Source organism: Dermochelys coriacea, chromosome 9 (assembly GCF_009764565.3).
Source record: "Dermochelys coriacea isolate rDerCor1 chromosome 9, rDerCor1.pri.v4, whole genome shotgun sequence".
NCBI lineage: Eukaryota > Metazoa > Chordata > Testudines > Dermochelyidae > Dermochelys > Dermochelys coriacea.
In genome coordinates, this window is record NC_050076.1 from 32,889,883 (window position 1) to 32,911,047 (window position 21,165).

The window sequence follows — 21,165 nt, forward strand, 5'->3', positions numbered from 1 at the left end:
AATAGCTGAAATCATGAAATCTACTCTTTTTTTAAAATCCTATGCCCATGAAATTGACCAAAATGGACTGTGAATTTGGTAGGGCCCTACCATTAGCTTCTCAGAACAGTTTAGAACTAGCTGCTTATTTATAACAGTTCCTAACAGATATGGATGATAAGCATTATTCTATTTAAGAACACATTTACCATGGAATGTGTACCAGCCATTGTCTGAATTGTACCTTATTCTGCTAGTAGTACTACTGAAATCAACAGTGTGAGCAAAGATAGCAGAATCTGGTCCATTATGATTAATGTAACCAGTAGAAGAGACTTGAAAATCAAAAACAAAAAGGCCATGGATAAAAAGTTTTGTATTCTATTATTGTTACTTTCTTTCAGAAAGGGAAATGTGCATTCTAAAGTATGAATATGGTTATTCTAAAGTTTGACATGTATGTATTGGGAGATGGGGGAAAATTTTGTAATGCTTCAAAACTTAGCTGCTGTTAGTAATTAGTATGTTTGTTTGCACTATAGGTAGCGGACCAGCAGGCAGCCATGTTTGGACAATGCTGCTTTCATGCAGGAGATGTTAAACTAACCATGGGAACGGGTATCTTTTGGGATGTTAACACTGGGAACCATCTTCATACACCTAGGGCAGGTAAGCTTTGTCATTTAAAAATGTTTTATTGGTTTTGACCTGTTTTTTTTAAAGGTGACTGCAAAGGGGATACAAATAGGTTTTGTGTCCATTTTTTGCTGCTTTTGGAGGAAGAAAGGCATTTTCTTGTTCAAGGAGTGTTCCTACAGGTGCTCCACTATAAGTGTGCTTGCGCCCCCTGCACCTTCGGTCTGAGATTTCTCATAGCAGTGTCTGTTCAGCCCTCACATGCATGTTACTTATTCTTGTGCCCCATGCTGTTGCTGTATAGCCATCCACGAGGTGCTATCCTCAGTTCCTCACCCCAGCTTGAGATGGAACCTTAGCTAATTGTCCGAGTTCAGTTTTGCCTCAACTGTGTTTTCTTAGCTTTTGTAGTTAGTGTATTATAATAGTTAGTACTTAGTAATAGTTGTATCAGTTTTTTTTAAACAAAAACAAACAAATGCATATATAGATGGATTGATAGTTAGATATAGGTTTTTAGATATTTCCTTTCCTCCGCAACGTTTTGCCCTTTCCAAGGGTATATCCAGTTCTCCCAGATTCAAACATTGCCTGTCGTGCCAGGAGGGAATCCGGGTGAGCAATGAACATTCCCACTGCATCCCTTGTTTTGGGGAAACTTGTATTTCCCAAAAGTGCAACTTCTGTCTCATTAAAATCTAGAGACAGAAAGAACAAGGAGATAAAATTTCAACTCCTTACGATGGAGAGCTTGCGTATAGCCTCTGATCCATGCCAGGAGCGCCCCCCGGTATGACAATCTCTGAGTAAGTCAGCTGTCTCTTCTGTCTCTGAACCACACTCCTCAAGGGTATCTAAGGAGAAGACCAAGATTCCTCGCATAAGTCTTCCAAAAACCGTGCCCTGAGTTCTCCAGGTAGGGAATATACCTCAAAAAAGTTTTAAGTCATCAGCTCCCCGACTCCCATTGGCCTCCAAGGCTGCTGGTTCCTCAGGTACTGAGAGCTCTACTAAGCTTACAGACCCTAAAATATCAGGCTCCGAAAGACCATTGGTACCAACAGGAGACCATGGCATCAAGAAGAACTCAACCATGTACTGAAAAAGACAGCTTGAGCTCTGTCTGGATTTCCTCCCCCCCCACCCCCTCCCCCCCGAGTGTTCGAAACTTGTGGTACTATCAACTCCTTTGGCTACTGTTACTTTAGCTCATTCCCAGGACATGGCACCGACAGATCTCTGGACACACCTGTCTGGTACCTATGGTGGTACTTCACACTTCCCTGTTACCAAGAGCCTCCAGTTCTTCTTTGAGAAGTGTCCCTTTGGGTGCTTCACTTTAGGTGTCTTGGCGTGGCCAACCAGGGCACTACTACTACAAATTTCCGATTAGAAGCGCAGGGTGCCAAGACACCTAAAGTGGAGCATCCACAGGGACAACCATCTTGAAGAACCTTAATTATTGCACAAGGTGAGTAACCTTCTCTATCTCCGCACACCCATCCAGTACTGATGGTGGTACCTCAAGCTCTTCCTGCTGCCCCACCATTACCGAATGACTTTAGAGGAGGAGGATTCTGACGAAGATTTTGCCTCAGCCTTCCAAATATCTATGCAAAGGTCTCCACTCCACCCCTATGAAGGTTCTGTTCCTGAGGAACCTGAACTCATTTGTGACAGATGTCCACAGCTACCATCCTGCTGGGGCAAGCACCAGTGGGTTGCGCCAACCCCTTGGCCATACTGGGATCCCTGGGTGGCTTATCGCAATCAATTCTCTGGGACCTCAAAGTCTGCTGTTCATAGAGATAGACAACCCTTCTCTCACTCCCTTTCCAGGAGACCAAAGTCTCAGGAAGAGACCTTTGAGGAACAAGAGGCCAGGGCTGACAAGGTTTCTCCAATTGCAAACATCTCTTCATCCTCAGATGAAACGGTCATGCCATCTACACCATCCTGGCTGATCATTTTAAGCAGTTTCAGGATCTCATCAAGAACACTACAGATTCTTTACAGATCCCCTTGGTGGAGATTAAAGAACTGCTTGATAAGCTGTTCAATATCCTCCATACAGCCTCCTGTGCCCACATTGCCCTGTTAGTCAACAAGGCACTCCTGGATCCTGAAAAGGTCATGTGGCATATTCTGGCCTGGTCATCTGGCATTCTGCAATTCCTCCCATGTGCAGAAGGATAGACCAAAAAATATTATGATCTTCCTAAGGAGTCAGAATGTTTATTTTCTCACCCTTCTCCTAACTCCTTGGAGGTGGAGGGGGTTAACAAACCTGGAAGGCAGTGTGTCCCTGGTGTGTGTGTGTGTGTGTGTGTGTGTGTGTGTGTGTGAAAACAGCACCTCCCCTCTCTGGCCAGGGAAGAGGGGGAGATGTAAAAAGCACCCACGGCTTACAGGAAAGCAGCACAGACCCCAGTGCTGCTCCTGCTCCAGCTGCCTTGGGTTGGCAATGGGGCTCACAGCTTTGCCTGAAAAATCTCATTGTCTTCAACTCCAAGTTGCAAGTGTGTGCCCCGCGTGTGGGGGTGGGGGTAGGGGTAGCGGTATGGTTGGGGTAGGTCAGGCAGCCCACATGTGCCTACCTTTTAAGATGCAGTACAGGCACACTACAGTATTTCCCCCCCCTTTTTTTTTTGGTCTCTGCTGCTTCCTAATTGGTTACTTCTGGTTTCACATGGTGTCTGGTTGACTGGTTGGTCCTTAACTCTGGTGTTCATATATTTGAGGTTCTACGGTACTCTGTATTTGCCCAACAACAGTGAGGTTCCTTAAATGCCTAGGCAACTTTTTCTGCCAGTTAAACACCCTACTCTAGTTTTGGACCTCGATTTGGTTCTTAAATGATTTACTAGACCACCTTTGAACCTACAGGTGTCTGCTCACTCCTCCATTTATTGATGAAAATGGCATTTCTGGTTGCCATCACATCAGCTCGATGAATGGGGGAAATAGAAGCTCTTATGGCAATACCCCCCATTCACAAAATTTTTCAGAGGCAAGGTCACATTCTGACTACACCCCAATTTTTTGGCAAAAGTACCTTCTCATTTCAATATTAATCAGCCCATTCCTCTCCCCATCTTGTACCCTAAACCTCACTGGGATAAGGAGAAGGCATTCCACATGATTGATGTCAGGGGAGCCCTGGCCTTCTACCTTGACAGGACTACATCTTTCAGAAGACTTCCAGGTTTTGTCTCAATCACAGACAGAACAAAAGGAGCTGCAATCTCTAATCTCAAAGCACCTGCTGACATATGAGCTCATTCTACGAGATTTATTTCTGCCTCCACAGCCTTTCTTAAGAACATTCCTATCAATGGAATATTTAAAGTCTCAACTTTGTGCTTCTCTGTATGCATTTGTTGAATGCTATGCAATAATCTGTGATTCTGCTTCCGAGAATGTGTTCGGTTCAGCTGTACTTTCTGCCATACTGAACTAGACTCCAAAGCCCCCTCCTCCTTAAAGGAGAGCTCCTTGATTGTCACCTAGAGTGGACCACCCACAAGGACTTAAAGAAGAAGAAATTGTTACCCTGTGTAGTAAGTGTATTCCACTACCAATTCTCCTTCCCCTTGGCTTCAGAGTTCCTTGTCATGGGGCTTTGCAGTAGAGAAGGAACTGAGGACAGTTATCCATCACGCACAATGCTATATAGCAATGGCATGGAGCACATGGCTGATTAACACGCATGCGTGGTCTGAATGGACACTGCTATGAGACATCTCCGATCAAGGGAGCATAAGCGCACCTAGAGTTGAGCACCCATAGGGACACATCCCGAAGGACCACCGTTAGTTCACAGGGTGAGTAACCATTTCTTCAGTACAGAAATATGAGGGGCTTTAATTAAAAAATCAGATCTTCTCTACCCTGGAAGACACTCTGGACATCCGATGAGCTAGTAAATTTGACATCACTGATACTAAGGAAATGACATTTGAAGTAGGATTTTCGAAGGCATCTAAGGGAGTTAGGGCCTAACTGCCATGGAATTTTAGTTGAATTTCAATAGGAATGTCATGGGCTGTTTACCTCACACATCCTGTGAAAGGGTTAATATGGACCAGGAGGCCAGTCCTGCTTGCACCTGAAGGGTGGGCTAAGACTAATGAGAAATAAAGTCCAGCTTGGGAAGAGGAAGGCTTGTTTTCATAAAAAAAATGGGTGAACCCAGTTGATGGAGGGAAACCCGGAGGAGAGAGTTGGGGAATTCCCCATCTCTGAGAAGCAGCCTGAAGGATAACTGAGAAGGAAAAAGAGAAGAAGACCAGACAAGCTTCTCCAGGGACGAGTTGGTGGCCAAGCTGGAGCGCCCCTGGATTGGGGAGTGGATTGAGGCACGGAAGGACAGTAGCCTAAAGCAGTGGAAGCATGCATGCTTTAAAGTGGCTGCCAACTGGGCTGAGCTGGGCTTCAGGTTTGCTTTTTGTATGCATTACTTTGAAGCTTCCCCTTCCAGTTTAACAAATGTTTTGCTTGTCCACTTGTCCAATACCGCTAACAGTAACAACAGAGAGGTGAAATTAACCATAGCACCAGTTACTAAAAGCAAAATGATAGTCCAAAATTTTAACTACCTTCTCATTTCAGTTATAGATGTGTCTTGTCTTGTTTCTGAAAGAAGCTGAATTGGGGGAATACATGCTTAAGACATTGTTGATCAAAGATGATTGAGTGTGCTTCATTTTTATTGTCACAACCAAAGAGAAGCCTGACTAGCAGAGATAAAAAGATGAAAATGAGACTGATGAAGTTTCTAAACTAATGTTTAGAAATGTTGTATATTCCTCCTTCAGTGAAAGTTGGTTACAGAGGCTTGTCATACAAGAGGTCTCTCAGTTTAACTTGCAGTGCTGAGTCAACAGCATATTGGATGAAGGGGTTGGTGATCCCTGTTTGAGTCATCAGGAAAGTATTTCCTAAACGGGGTTTGAAATTAATATCTCAGATGCTGATTTATGAGTTTCTGGTGGTTCTCAGCCTGCTAGTTCCTTCTCTTGATGAAGTCTGAAACAAGAAATATTGACTCCCCAGTTTCTCCTTTGTATTCAGGAAGACCAGTTTCCAAATATTTTGATGAATGCTTCTACCTTGTTTGCTGTACATAGACAGAACATTCATATTCTGTCTCCGGAGAAGAATTGTTCAGCTCAATTAAGCATCCAGAAATGTTGGCAAAATACGTTGTTTGCCATCTGCCATGAATTACTGAATCCATCAGCAAGGGGAGATTGCTGATAATTCTGAACCCCTGCTCTTAATTTGAAAAGCTTGAGTAGTGCTTTACTTCCTGAGAATTGCCTGACTTCAGTGTGAAATAGTTGCTGGTGGAAGAATCATGTCATCCGAGGAGGAGTGCAAAAAGTAGAAAATTCACCGGATAATCTTTGATGATGATCACTATTTAACAGGTTCATGAAAGATCTGATGAAGATTTTCAGACACCTTCTTAATAGCAGGAGCTTGGCTATATGTGAAATAGTGGAATCATTAGGTGCAGCGTTTTGGATTTGTACAATTAGGATGCAGTTGTCACCTCTTGTTGGATTGGTTCCATTTGTACAGATTATAATGTTGTAAAAGTGATTTTGTAATAATTCCCACTCCATGTGCAAATCTTTGACTGTCCTCTGAGAAAAGAAAAGGAGTACTTGTGGCACCTTAGAGACTAACAAATTTATTAGAGCATAAGCTTTCGTGAGCTACAGCTCACTTCATCGGTATGCATCATCGGTATGATGAAGTGAGCTGTAGATCACGAAAGCTTATGTTCTAATAAATTTGTTAGTCTCTAAGGTGCCACAAGTACTCCTTTTCTTTTTACGGATACAGACTAACACGGCTGCTACTCTGAAACCTGTCCCCTTAGTTGTCTCAAATACTTCACCTGATGTGTGTTCTGGCACAGCTTTACAAAAGTGTGAGTCTTTCGTAAGTGAACAGTCACTCAGCCATCTCACAGAGTAAAAGCTATGCAATACCAGAGACACCAGGTGAATTGCTAAGTAGACCCATTCCCTGAATTTTGAAAGCAGCTGTTCTGACATCCTCAGTTGTATCACTAATAGGGTGACCAGATGTCCTGATTTTTATAGGGACAGTCCCTATGTTTGGGGTTTTGTCTTGTATAGGTGCCTATTACCCTCCCACTCACCCCCAGTCCTGATTTTTCCCACTTGCTATCTGGTCACCCTAATCACTAATAAAGTGTGAAACAGTGTAGTTCGACAAAGGCACTGTTTGCAGTTTGGTGATTGCTTGAAGACCCTTTAACATTTGAAACCATGTCTCTTGGAAAGGAAAACATGAGGTTCTGTGTAATGGGTTGTGCCTTATACTCTGTACAGCTTGTATAGATATCAAATGAGAGACATTTGTGTTGAACATTACTAGTTTAATCAAGACTTGTTAATGTTTTTTCAAGGCTTTAAGCTTTCTCTGGAAAAAAAAAAATGCTCAGGTTTATCTTCATGTATAATTAGTTTCCAAATGTCACAACAGCTTTGAAGGCTTCATACTTTCAGCAGGCAGCATGTGGAAACACATTACCCAGTATAATTGCAAATTAACTGATGTAAAACCATGTCATATTTGCCCTTGTATTTCTGCATTTTCTTTCTTCTTTTTGAGCTGTTATTAGTACAAGTGTGTCCTTTTCACAAAATGATCTATGTTTCCTGAATCACTCCTTAGCTAGACATGAACTCCAACACAGACTGAATTATCATGTCATGTGTGCATAAATACATGCTGTTTGTTTTATACGCTTACACATACTTTAAAATGGGATTTTTGTTGTTTTGTATAAGGCAAATCACACAGTACAGTATCACAGGTGGCTTGCAAGAGCCATTGTGGACACAGGGAGGCCAAATTATGAAACTTTCTCTTACATAGAATCATATACTGAAAAATGAAGTTTCAGAAATACTTTTTATCGCTATTTGAGTATCTTCCACGAGTGAGACTCTGTTTATTTGTTTTCTCAGTTGGGACTGCTGTTTTATGTTTCAGTATCTCTGTATATTTCCCACTTGGAGGCTCAAGCCTCCTAATTTACATTAGGATTAGGAATATTCAGATCCCTTTAGAAACCATTGTGTAAAGTAACTTCTGTAATTTAAGAAAAGCATACGTACATGTTAAATAGCTTTAACAGTGTATGTGTATATTTTAAATTGTAGAATTTAACAGCTTTAAGACTTCTTATTGTTTCTAATAAGGTTCTGAATTTTTTAAAATCCTGAACTGCTTCATGAAGCTCTCAAAATAACTATTTTTAGTAGTTTTTTTTTATTCTTTCAGTGACTTTTTTTTGTAATTAGATATAGTGACTCTAAATTGATTTTAGGTTGCATTGCATTTTCCTTTATTAAAAATAAATTATTATTCATGTCTGGTTTACTTTTGCTATTAATTTTTTGTGGAATATTTTCTTCTAAGACCCCACAAAATGTTCAAGCTGTAGCACTGACATTTAAGTTGAATTTTGTAAAGGAAGTGGACAAAAGTTGCAACTACAATTTAAGGATTTTTTGTTAGTTGTGTTCTATTTAATCTCTCTGGAAGCAGTTTGTGGACTTGACTACTTTTCTTTTATTGTGTGTGCGCACGCGCAAATGTGCAAAATTTTAAGGTCTGTATCCAGTGATTGGTTGGAAGATTGGGAAAGAGGTGGTCTTCTTAGCTGAAGGCAATGCATCAGACGCTGGATCTACCATAAAATGGGCTAAGGAGTTAGGTAAGTGACTTTTCAATTGTATAATGCTATAAAACAATTAACCCTGTAAGATGTTTCTTTATAGGGTCCTCTAGCTGGCTCCTGTTCATAGTATTAAGCTTCCATTTGTTCTCTTTAATAGATAAGTTGTCTAGTTTCTCCAGCATGGAGTCGTGAAATTGACAAGAAAGCCAGGCTATCATCGGGGTAGGTGTGGGGCGCCAGCTAGAGCCCAACTGCCCCTGGGCTCCCTGCTCCCAGCCAGGCTGCAACAATCCAATCCCCACGGAGAACCTGGCTGCTGCTTGGAGGCTCCCAGCTCCCTGTGGGGAGTCCGGCTGCTGCACTAACACTGGGACTCTCAACCCCCACACTGCCCCTCTTAACTCAGTGGAAGCACTTCTGGTGAAGACAGAAGGAGGGTAGTGTGGACATCAGCCACCATAGTAATTACTGCAGTGGTTGTAAGTTGACTTAGCATAGGTCGACTTAAGTTTCTAGTGTAGACATGCCCATAGACTTCCAAATAGCCTAGTGGTTAGTAATCTGTACTACCATAGAAGAGCCTTCTGTTCAGTTCCTGATTGTAGGACCTGATCCTCAGGTCTTAGCCAAGCTGTGCTTGGTTTGGGACGTGAGGTTCGGAGAGCAAGGAGAAGAGGGAAGGGGTTCCAAGCCACATTTCCACTCCATCTGCTTAGTCTCTTTTGTAACTTGATGCAGCCCTAAGGACTATTATCCCAACTGGGAATTATCAATTCACAGGGCACCCCAGCCATACCCCTTCTTCCCTTGATGTCATCTGTGCTGGGTGATTGGGAATGGGTGATATGAAGCCTCAAGGCACTTAGTAATTCCCTCCCACCAATGGAATCCCCAGCTGTCCAGTTAAGGCTTCATTCTGGTTGCTTGGCACTGTCTAAGCACCACAGTGTAGCTAGAACAGGGTGCCAAGGATCTGACCTGTAGTCTTGTTGGATCTTGGCTGGGAGTTACAGCTTATGGGGGAAGACATCCTTTTATATTATCCTTATATATATTAGTTTATTTAGAGTAGCATTGCTAGCTTCCACAAGTCCCATATATATTACCCTGACTAGAGGGAATTATCCTTGATACAAGATTTTGAGAGTTAATGGGCTATAGTGTGGTACGGATACTTGAAGATGGTTGTGGATTTGGTTTCTTGATCCTGGATAGTTCTCTTTCATGGGGCTGATGGAATTGAAATTTAGAAAGAGATTTTTTTTCTTAATATGTGCCAGGTGAAATATTTAATTTAGAATCTTGACTGTAATAATTTATTAAGAAAAGTAAAAGTAAATAATTTAGTCAGTTGACTTTTTTATGTGGACCCCTACAGATCTTTTCACCAGTGTAGATGAGACATCAAGAATGGCACGAAGTGTGATTGATTCTGAAGGAGTTTGTTTTGTTCCATCTTTTAGTGGTTTGCAGGTAAAAATACCATCCTTAATAATATGACACACATGATTTTTTGTGTCCTGTTTAAACATTGATATCTGTCAATTTGCCCATTATCATGGTATCTATTCTGTTCTATTCAGGTTCTTGTTCCATGCCCATCACGGTGGTATCTGAGGGCCTCTGTGGTATCTGAACATCTAAAAACATTAATGAATGTATCCTCAAAAAAAACACGTGAGGTAGGGAAATATTATTCCCATTTTACAGATGGGGAACTGCGGTACAGACAGATTAAGTGATTTGCCCAGTGTCACAAGAACAGAACCCAGATCTCTTGCATTTCAGTCCAGTGCCTTGACCACCAGCTTATTCTTCCAAAGAATCGAGCTGGACTCGAAGTATTGGTTTTATGCCATTTCTTTGCACAGCCACGATTCAAGAAAGCATTAACTAAGTGCTTAAGAACTTCCCTGAATAAGGTTGCTTTCCTGAATCAGAGCCTTAAAGCATAGCACTAATGACTGTTTAATCAACTATATGGTGGCATGTGGATTTAATTTTTAACTGTAGATTTCTGTTTTCTTGTAGTTCTCAGTATGCACAACACAATCTTGTTAAAATATACTAGAGAGTTGCTTCATAGGCTGAGCTCATTGCACACACCAGGGGCTTTTAGCATTCTGCAGTTTCTCCCACAAGCTCCCTGTGCACCACCCTCTTCTTTCCCTGTATTTCAGGTACTCCTACAACTCCCCCTTTCCTCATGCCAGGGACTCTTTGTATTCCCCCCATGCATTCCCTTCTTCTGTTGTCACACAAGCACATACAACAGGATCATTGTGGACATTGCTCCACCCATCAGGTTAACAATTTCACCCTCTAGACCTTTTGCACAGTGCTCAATTTCTCTTTCATACACTTTATCCTGCAGTTTGCCTGCAACATCTGCACTGTTGGGTGGACTGTATCCAGGTCTTAATGACTGAACCATGTTAATGAAGCGTGGGTTCTTAATCATACGGAAAGGAGAGTTTGTTGCATAAACAAACCGGGCAATTTTTTCATCAATTACCTCTTTTTGTAATCTGCTGGTTCTTATCACAAACTTACCTATGGTTGTTTCTGGATGATGGAGATTTTTTTTTTCTTTTGCTACAGGTGATATACTGTGGCTATGTGACATGCATGATGTGACTGAAACACTATCATTGGCAGATAACTCTGAAACTATAGAAAATGATGGTGATCTTGAAGGTAGATAGTCTTCAGAATCCTGTATGTTGAGGATGGGTTCTCCTAAACAAAATAAGTCAATGCAGTTATTTAATTATTATTACCATACTGCTCATTTAATATTACTCATTGCATTCACTGACACTCAGTACTACTTTAATGGTGAAATTGTAAAAGGAAGATCTGCCTATTTCAGCTATTTATTTTTTATCACAACTGCATCTAAAATGATAGTACCATAGAGTAACAACTGTGTTTTTTGCTCAAACATGAGAATTCAAGAATAGTCCAGAAGGAAGACAGGCAGTCCTGAAGAAAGAAGTATGAAATAAAAAAGTTTACCAACCTGAAGGTCTTGCATATTCAGACATGTTCCTTTCATCATCTTCAGTGCAGCTTCCTCCTGAGAAGAAACACTTCTCATGATGATGTTTCATTTGGACAACCGGGCCTTGTATTTCTTTGTTGCACTGCTTGCATTTTGCATGCATGCCTGTCTTACCCACAGGTAGAGGAACTTCATTAAAATATTCCCAAACTGAATCTCGTTTACAGCCTGCTGCCATTATAGGTTTTCCCTTCTAGTGAGAGAATGATATGGTAGATCTCAAATCAATGAAGGCTACACTCAGAAAGACCTCAAGACTTCTGGAATATGCTGCTCAAACCATTTCACTTTTTTTTCTACTGTTTGTCCCTCCCTTCTCAACTTTATCTCCAGACGTCTTCTCCTTGTCCAGATCTATTCCACCTCCAACAATCTTCTGTTCATTGAACTTTTTGAAACTTTTCACTTTTAGAGAGACGTAAGGGATTAACTCTGTGAACACAAATTTGCAGGGGGAAAGGAAAATAGGGTTGAGGTCTGTTATTTCGTCTCTCTCTATATTTATTTATTTTATTTATTTATTTAAAACATTTTTGCTGTTAACAAGCATGTTATCACTGGAGATACATCCACAGTTTGAGAACTGCAAAACTAAGCATCTCTGATAGTGCTCAGTCTAGAAGATACAGAGTCCCATTGGGTAGATAGAAAGTTTAATCTAAAAAATCTATATAGAAGCCCCTGGAACCCCATAAAATTGGGTCCCTAATCCATGAACTATTGGAACTCATTTGCAAACCTTTTCTTAAACATTACATAAATATATTGTCTCAAACTATAGAATTATAATTTATAATCCCTATTCTATGATGAGATATCTTTGAGCTATATTGTATTTAAAACTATCTTTAGATAGGTTTTTTTCCTCAAAAAGCATTTTACCAAATAATCCGATTTAAATAAAAAAAATGGGGTTTTTTTGCCACTTTTCTAGGTTTTGCCGCTTTTCTACCTTAGATCCAAAAGTACGGTACTTAGTTTTGACAGGTGTATGCCAGTCTGCCCACTTTATTATTCCCACAGTCTGTTATTTAAAAAGCAGAATCTCAACCTCTTTATCTTACCTCATCTCTAAAGCACTAATGGGAAAAGGCAAAGAAAGGGGCTCTTTGTTTCCACGAGAGAGTCCACAAAATCTTGATCAGTAGATTTATTTTGAGAAGTAGGCTGTTTAGTTAATCTAAGCTGCCTTCATTTGGTGGCTTATTTGATTTCCTTCCATTATGGGTAAAATAGAATGGATTCTGGCTAAGTTTTTGTATTTGCAGACCCAAATTTTGAGGGGGACATAAACTGAATCTTTTCTGAAATTTTAGGCCTGTAATGCTTAAGAACTAGAGATGTTGGGAGTGCTTGATTCCACAACATGCAACTTTTCTTCCTTGCTGGTGAAGACCAGCAGGGAGATACTAGGTCTGTTGCTGGTGACGATTGTCAGTGCCTACATTAGAGACCTCATGGTACCAGCTTTTCTTAAGGAAGCTGTTATAATGTAGGTTTTGATCAGATCGTCCACAGTTGACACTGACAGTTGGCTACTATCAAATCTTCAATTCTTTGTCAAGGTTGTAGAGAAGGCTGGGATGATGAGATGGTTCTCAGAGGATCTAAATACCTTAAGTCTCCTAGACCTTTGATGATCTAGGTACAGGCTTGGGTATGGGATAGAAATGGCACTGGCAGCATTTAGATTTCTTTTTAACAATGGGTGAAGATCTGGTGTGTGTTGATATTGTTGGATATAGTGGGTGTTTTCAATACTATTGATTGTGGAGTGTTGATAGCTTGACTGCAGCAGAAGTGGATGCTGCTGCTCTTGGGTGTCTCCATTCTTTCCTGGCTGAATATCGAAGAGGGCGTTGTGGGGCAGCTGATTCTCCTCCTTAAGGCTCCTGTCGTGTCGAGTTCCACAAAATTTGTCTTCTCAAACTGTTCAATATGGGTAGGGGCTTGTAAGAAGGTTAGTGAGGAATTACGGGGCAGTCATGTTTTCAGTACTCTGCCGCCCCACTTTATATCTTTGTGCTTTCTGACCCAGTCAGTGCAATTGTTCCACCTAGCCCAATGTTGTTGGGGCATAAATTAGATCTAGTTGGCTGAAATTCAGCCCAATTAAGACTGGAGTGATATTAATAAGTATGGGGAGGAGCTACAAGATTAGACACAAAGATATCACTTCCTCCTTTAGTAGTGCAGGTGGGCATGCCATTTGTGACTTGGGTTCACAGTCTCATGGTATTGATTGGATCCTCAGTTGCTACTGGATTATCATATCATTGGTACCCCAGAATACTTTTTCCATCTACGTTTGGTTTGTGAGGTTGCAGCTGTTTCTTTTGAATGCAGACCTTATTACCATGATTCATGCCTTTGTCACACACAGACTGGTTTAGTTAAGTGTGTTCTATGCAGAGCTTCAGCTCAAATCATCCTGGAAACTTAGGTGTTGAAGCATATAGCCTCTGAAGATGGTATTTATGGGAGCATATGACACTAGAATTCTATAATCTTCACTGGTTTCCTGTTGGAGTGGAGTTTGACTTGCTATTTCTGACCTATAAAGCCCTTAGGACTTTCTACCTGGGAGACTAACTCCCTCCCCATGCCTATTGCTTCATTTTAGTCAGTAGAGACATTTTGAATTGGATCCCTCTCAATTTAACACAGGTTGCTGGTACTGAAGTGTTCTCTATGAGGGTCCATCAGCTATTGTCTCACTTCATCTGGAACTGTTTGGTTCTGCTGAGATTCAGAGCATGTTATGTAGCATGCCTATTTTACTCAGGCTTTTGAAGAGAAAGAGACTTGATTGAGGTTGAGATTTGTATGGAAATTTTTGTGGGAGTTGTGTTGCAGGCTGTTGGTGGGGTCAGCTTAGTTTAGATGTCTTTTGATACTTGTGTAAATCAAAAGAAATTACTAGTTGTTACTTAAGATGCCAAAAAGGATGGCCTGCATGCAGATACAATTAATGTGATCACAGCTGATGTCCTGCTTTGGGCAAGTCTATATTAAAATGCTCCATCCAGCTGCAGCGCTGTTGCTCTTTAATGAAGACGCTGTACGCATAGGGAAGAGAGCTCTCCTGTCGGCATAGTTAATCCACCTCTTGAGAGGCAGTAGCTATGTCAGCAGGAGAAGCTCTCCTGCCAGCATAGCGCTGTCTACATGATGGGTGAAGTCAGTATGACTATTGTTGCTCAGGGGTGTGGATTCCCCCCCACCTCCTCCCTGAGTGACATAGTTTATACTGATTATACATCTGTAGAGTAGACCAGACCTTTATATTTACCCACTTGCAAAGCTTAAAGAGATGATGTTAGATAGTTTAAGGCCTAAATGTTACATGCCTTAAAATATTCACTACTAATGTTTTTCTGAGGAACCTTGTCTTCCTATTCTCTGCAATTAATACCATATAAATATCTAAAATAATTTAGGTAGGAACTTTCATCCCAACGTTTTACAAATTTCTTAATCAACTTGTGTGAAAACCTCTTCTCACAGAATTTTTTGCAATTTCCCATTTCCCCCGCAAAATTACCCCGGCCCAAGGCCCTCTCATCTTGAGAGGACTAGAAATGGGAACTCCATACCATTGACTAAAAGATCTCTTAGGATCCACAACTCCCAGCACCAGAAGGGCTTGAGATATCAAACTTCAAAGTTGTGGACATTTTTCACTGTAGAAATGCTAGTTTAGGCAATTTTTAGAGACTTTCTTATGGCTCCTTACAAGCCTTGTACAGTTGGACTTGTGACTTTACAGAAAGAAATGAATTATTTTAACAACTCTTAAATGTTTCTAAAACAGCTATTCTGTAATATATGACACATACAGAATACATGATGATACAGGTTGATCATCCCTTAATCAGGATGATTGAGAAACTTACTCAGGCATTGCTATTTTTGAGTAACACAGCTATCACAACGTTCTCCTAAACAACTTTTTATACTACATCATAAGTCACAAATTCTTTATATCTATACAGTGTGTGGGGAGGTGGGGTGAGGGGGAAGAGGGTGAAATACTGAATAGATTTATGGTATGAAGTAGGCACCTGAAGTGGAGTAAGCAATTCTGGAGCTCAACCATGACATATCTACCCTGCTGTACAGGTTAGCTCCAACTGTCTTCCAGGAATCTAAATTTGATCGCTTGGTTAGGTTTCATAGACATCAGGATAGCAGGGGTTGGACATGTTATGGAGGCAATATGTTCATTTCCTAGATAGTCAAATGTTTCTCTGACAGTTCCTATTATGAGAATGAGGACAAGGCTTCTCCTCTCTTAACTTGGGTGATATTGCTGTGATGTGGTGCATTTCTCATAATGGGACAGAAGCATTCCTGCTGTACAAATTTAAAATGCATATTTCCTTGATGTATTATCACTCACTCATCTTACCTTTGTTCTAAGTCATACATGTCATCTTACCTTTGTGTAAGTCATACATGTATATTATGTGTGATATGTTATAAAAATGCAAATAAAGCTTTTAAACAAAATGAATAAAACTGGTCCTCTAGACATTCACCTTTAATATATATCATGAGTCCTTTCCTTCCTATTTATTTGCTTATATCTGACAATCCACACACTTGTCAACAAGGAACCTTTTATTAATAGTATGGTTGGCTTAAACGCTTGACAAGTTGGAAAAGGTGGTTGTACACTGGAGAACTGAATATATTCTTTACCTACTTTAAACATAACTAATTTCTGAATTAAGTCTCAGTGTGCAACATAGTAGCCTTCATCTGGGCAAGTGGGTTGTCACTTCATTTACATCCGAAGTACTGAGCATCAACAACTCTTACCAAAGTCTATGGGAATATTTGGAAGTTCAGCACCTGTCAGGGTTGGGCTTTAATGCATTCCCAGTTTCCCCCACAGATGCCTACTCTTATATTTGTAGTTTAAAGTAATTTATACTTCCTTGATATTTTTGGTGGTGTTTTGCGATTTTTTGATGTCACAATATGATTAAAATTAGGGCTACTTCATAATTTTGTATAGCAGATATTTAGCGAACTAAATAAAAATCCTGGAAAGTTTTTTAAAATGTCGTATTATTTTTAAAATTGAAAAAATATTTAACATTGTCTTAATGCATTTAAGGGCAAGTAGAGTGACAGTCTGTCACTCAAATCCACTGAAACAATGGAGCGCAGAGATGGATGCAAAAACCAATCTGCTTGTCATCCTATGAAAGGAGAGTACTTTATGAGACAGCCAGAATTAGTGTGTCGCATCATTATGCCATTCAAAACATTAGTGCAATTACATTACGTAATTTAAATTGACTGGCTTCTTCAAGGCTACTGTATTATATTAATGAATTTTTTCTGTACAAAAAGTATGGGGAAAATCAGTAACCCCCTCCCCCTCCAAAAAAAAACCTCCCCCAACTTTAATAACACTGTACTCTATCTTAGACACTTGTACTTTAGTTGATGTGTACTATATGTATATTTTTATAGGTAGTACAATGAGTGATATTTAGTGTTAAGAATTCTGTGAGGAAAAACAAATGCAGTAATTGGAAACCTGTGAAAGAAACTGATTTGAAAATGATTTTTCTGAAATATAGACAGCTAAAATAACACTATCCAATGTTTACATATTGTCTTAATTTTCTTCTTCTCATTATGCTTCGTGTAATTGTCATGTGTAAGTTATTTTTTTTTTACTACTTGTATCTTTTTTCAAAATGCTACAAATATAACTCAGTAATTAATTTTGTTGTCAAACCTTTATTTCAGGTTCCTGTGAATGATCCTTATGCATGTGCTTCCTTTATGGGGCTGAAACCTTCCACTACCAGAAACCATCTTATACGAGCTGTGTTGGAATCTATCGCTTTTAGGTATTGAGTGCAGTCTTTCTTAATTTATTATCTTTAGGATTTGTGTTTTCCTCTCATCTAATTATTCTGTATTTTGGTCACTCACTGTGTGAAGTCAGATAATCACTTGTTACATGAATGCATGGACTTCAGCAATTTATAAAATGCTAACAGCGGTAATTTATTATATTAATTGACACTGACAGGAAGCCTTGTATATTTATCAGGGGTTACTGTTTTTGTTAACAACTGACCCAGCATAACAGTTCTCAAATTAAAATGGACTTGGCCCTTCTACATGTCCAAAATCTGTCTTCTACCTGACGTTTGCCCTTGTTTCCTCACTGCCTTTATGTGGAAAGTAAGCCACTTTTCACTTTCAACCTATTTTAAGTAGGCATGAAGTTGGAGGCTGCTGGGTTAATTCTTAGGTCCTCCGTGTTTATATAACATGGTGATAGGCATTTTAAAAATACATAGGAGAGACAGAAGATACATTGGCTGCTGAATTGGGGTATGTGTCTTTCGCATACATGGAAAGCTGAAAATCTCATCCGAAGAGCTGGCAAAAAAAGCTTCAAATATATCTTTTCCTTCCAGATGTATGTTTTTCCCTATAACTATTAGGGTAAGTTAAACTACTTCTTTGAGTGATGGTCCTTAGGTATGTGTATTCCACATATTAGTACTCATGTGCTCTGTGTGCCCAAGTCTGGAATTTCTTCAAAGCAGTGTCCGTTGACCTGCACAGGCACAGTAACTCTACTTGTGCTCCAGACCACGGGTATAAGAGGTAATGTGGGTTGACGCCTCCCAGTTCCTACTTATCACCGCATGGCCTGAGTTGGAATCATGTCCTCCTTCACTATTGCAAAATCTGTAAAATTTAATGGTAAATAGTTTATATCATAGCTTAGGAATTCTAGTTAGTATATAGTTTAGTATAGAATAGAATATCCCTGCCCTCACTCCCCAGTTGGAGGGACATCCTCCCTGATCCCAGGACTATGCCCAGGATTCAAGAACTGAGTCTCCTGCCCTCGCTCTTCCTCCATCAGCAGTGGGCATCGCTGGTGCCTCTACTGTCTGGGTGAGGTACATATCTCTGTGAAGTTTATTATCTGTAAATCCTTCCCACCCAGAACTAGAGAGGCCCAAGAGCTCCGATTGAAAAAGTTCCTGATGGAAGAGGCTCCGTCTGACTCAAGCTCGGGTGACCCCCCTGTACTAGCTGACTAGCAGAGCCCCTCCAAGCACAAGCCTGTGCAGAAGGACTGATCCCTGCAGCGGACTGTCCAGAAGAAACTTGTTTCCTCTCCAAGCCAGTCCAGGTTGAGTGAGATGTTGCATATGGGACCCACAGAACCAGCTCCACTGAAGACTTCCAGGCTGGAGGATAAGGCACAGAAAACGGATCTGCTGGTAACTGCGATACCAGGAGGCAAAGATAAACGCCCTCCAGTCCCATCTCTGAGAGCAAGTCTGGATTTGTCATTGGTACCCCCTTGTCAATACAAAGACAATCAGGCCATGTCAGACAAACCAGAACCTTTGGTGAATGTTGGAACTCCTCAGACTTTGGGCTCTAGGGAGACCTTTGTAACACCAGATAACTTCCTTCCCTATATGCAGTCTCCACTTCTTTTGGCCCTGCCCTCCTAAGAGATGTCTTTACCCCAGAGGAGGAATTGTTACCATTATCTCAGGAGAGATCCCATCTCCATCCATTGGGCCGGAGCATCTTGGTATCAACCAATGGAGCCATCCTCAGAATCAGAGAAGATAGCTGCACCAGTATCTCTGTGAAGACACAGGAGCCCTGACAGACAAGGCATTATTATCTATCCAGTTATGACCTCCCCAGGGACATCTGGAATTGATTTCCATGGGAGCCACCATTAAAGTTTTCCCAATGGTAGCGGTCCAGATGAGATGTCAGGGATATACAATATTTCCATACCTGGACGACTGGCTCCTGGTAAGCTGATCTCGCCAAAAAGTCATATCAGCAATAGTTTTTTCAGAGCATCTGCCACCTTAGGTGTTTGTCACCCATGAGGACAATACATTTTATAGGAGCATGTCTGGACTCAGTCTCTGCAAGAGCTTTCCTCCTTCCAGACACATTTTATGCGACGAGCAACCTGATATCTCTCTCATCACCTGCAAATCTTGAACTATGGTGCATCAGTATCTCTCCCTGTTAGTGCATGTGGCTATGTGGCCTTACATGACACTTTTCACCAGACTCCACTTGCAGTGTCTATAAGCTTGGATCCACTTGATTTACCAACCAAACAGGGATCACATCAACTCCAAAATCACTGTTTCCTCTGGAGTTCTCACCTTCCTCGCTTGGTGATCCAACCCGAACAAATTCATGGACTCCCTTCAGCTCTTCCATACCAAGGGCCACCATCATGACAGATGCCTCTCTCACAGGTAGGGGCAAACACTTGAACTGCCACAAAGATCAGGGTATTTGGACGCCATGAGAGTCTAGGCTACATATAAGCTTACTGGAGCTCAGAGCGGTCTGACTGGTATGCAAGGCCTTCTATCCACTCACTCCACATACTAATAATGGCAGACATCACCACAGTGGTCTGTATAAACAGGGAGGAATGAAATCTCGTCCCCTCTGCCTAGAAGTGATCAGACTTTGGAACTGGTTTATTAGAAGTCATCACTGTACACGCCACCTACCTACTGGCTGTTCAGAGCTCCCTGGCAGACAGATTAAGCAGAAGCTTCTCTGCAGGCCACAAATGGGAGATCCATGACACAGTCTAACTACCATATTCACGTGATAGGGACTCCGCTAGGGGACCTTTTGCATCCAATACAAACAGAAAGCTTCCCATGTATTGCTCCAGAGGAACCAGAGGCCAAGACGCTCAAGGTGATGCTCTACATAACAGACAATCTCAGATAAACATTTCTTCCCATCCCTCGGCAACTGCAAGTTATATGAAAGATCTGGCACAACCGAGCCATCATCATCCTCCTAGCACCATACCAACCCAAACAGTTCTGGTTCACAGAGCTCCTAACAATGTCCACATGTCCCCTTATCAGAATCCATGCAGTTCAAGGTCTCCTAATTCAGTATGGGGAAAAAGTCAAGCACCACATCCTGAGCTCACTCCACCTCACAGCCTGGTGTTTGGATGGAGGTTGGAGATAGAACACTCAGACTCTTCCCCTATTCAGGAAATCCTGACCCAAAGCAGGAGGGATTCTAGTAGACTCTGCTACCTAGCTAAATGGCAGAGATTTTTGGCCTGGGTGCATCACCAGAAGCATTCACTTGATATTGTGGGAATTTCAGTTATCCTAGACTATCTCTTCTTCTTAAAGGTCGCAGGCTTAGACCTCAGTTCACTGAGTACACCTAGCAGAAATTAGTGCCTTCTACAGCTGGTGAAAGGATGTTCTATCTTCATACCCCTGATCACAGTTTGATTTATGAAGGATGTGATCAGGACTTCCCCCCGGTCATTAAACCTACACCTCAATGGGACCTTAACTTTGTCCTTTAATACTCTCAGGCCCACCCTTCAAACTGTTGGTGACATGTGCCATGACCCACCTGCCCATTAAGTTGACATTCTTTAGTAGCCATCACTTTTTGGTAAAAAGAGTCAGTGATCTGGGAACCATGATGTCAGACCCTGCTTATATAGAATTTCACAAGATTTCCCTTAAATTACACCCCAAATTCCTCACCAAGGTTTTGTCTGAGTTCCACATCAATTAATATACTTACCTGTATTCTTCCCAAAACCCCATGCTTCTTCCAAGGAGAAGAGACTTTTCTCTTTTGATTCAGGCACACTCTGGCATTCTACCTGCAGAGAACCAAACCCATTAGAAAATCTCCAAGACTCTTTGCTGCCTTGGCAGAT

The 21,165-nt window shown here is 41.1% G+C and overlaps 1 protein-coding gene across 15 annotated transcripts in view; it reads left to right on the plus strand.

The window, feature by feature from the left end:
- Nucleotides 1-21,165, plus strand: part of GK5 (glycerol kinase 5) — an 83,440-nt gene that overhangs the window by 44,683 nt on the left and 17,592 nt on the right. For 11 of the 15 annotated variants that reach the window (XR_006274439.1, XR_006274438.1, XM_038417443.2 and 8 more), the window contains 5 exons: nt 522-648; nt 8,273-8,377; nt 9,720-9,814; nt 9,925-10,023; nt 17,175-17,278. Coding sequence is in view for 13 of the 15 variants with exons in the window: in XM_038417443.2 (XP_038273371.1) it covers nt 522-648; nt 8,273-8,377; nt 9,720-9,814; nt 9,925-10,023; nt 17,175-17,278 (530 nt within the window). In the remaining 2 variants the exon portion in view is untranslated. The remainder of the gene's footprint in view (nt 1-521; nt 649-8,272; nt 8,378-9,719; nt 9,815-9,924; nt 10,024-17,174; nt 17,279-21,165) is intronic. The other 4 variants (XM_038417445.2, XM_043492888.1, XM_038417448.2 and 1 more) reach the window with 1 other exon arrangement.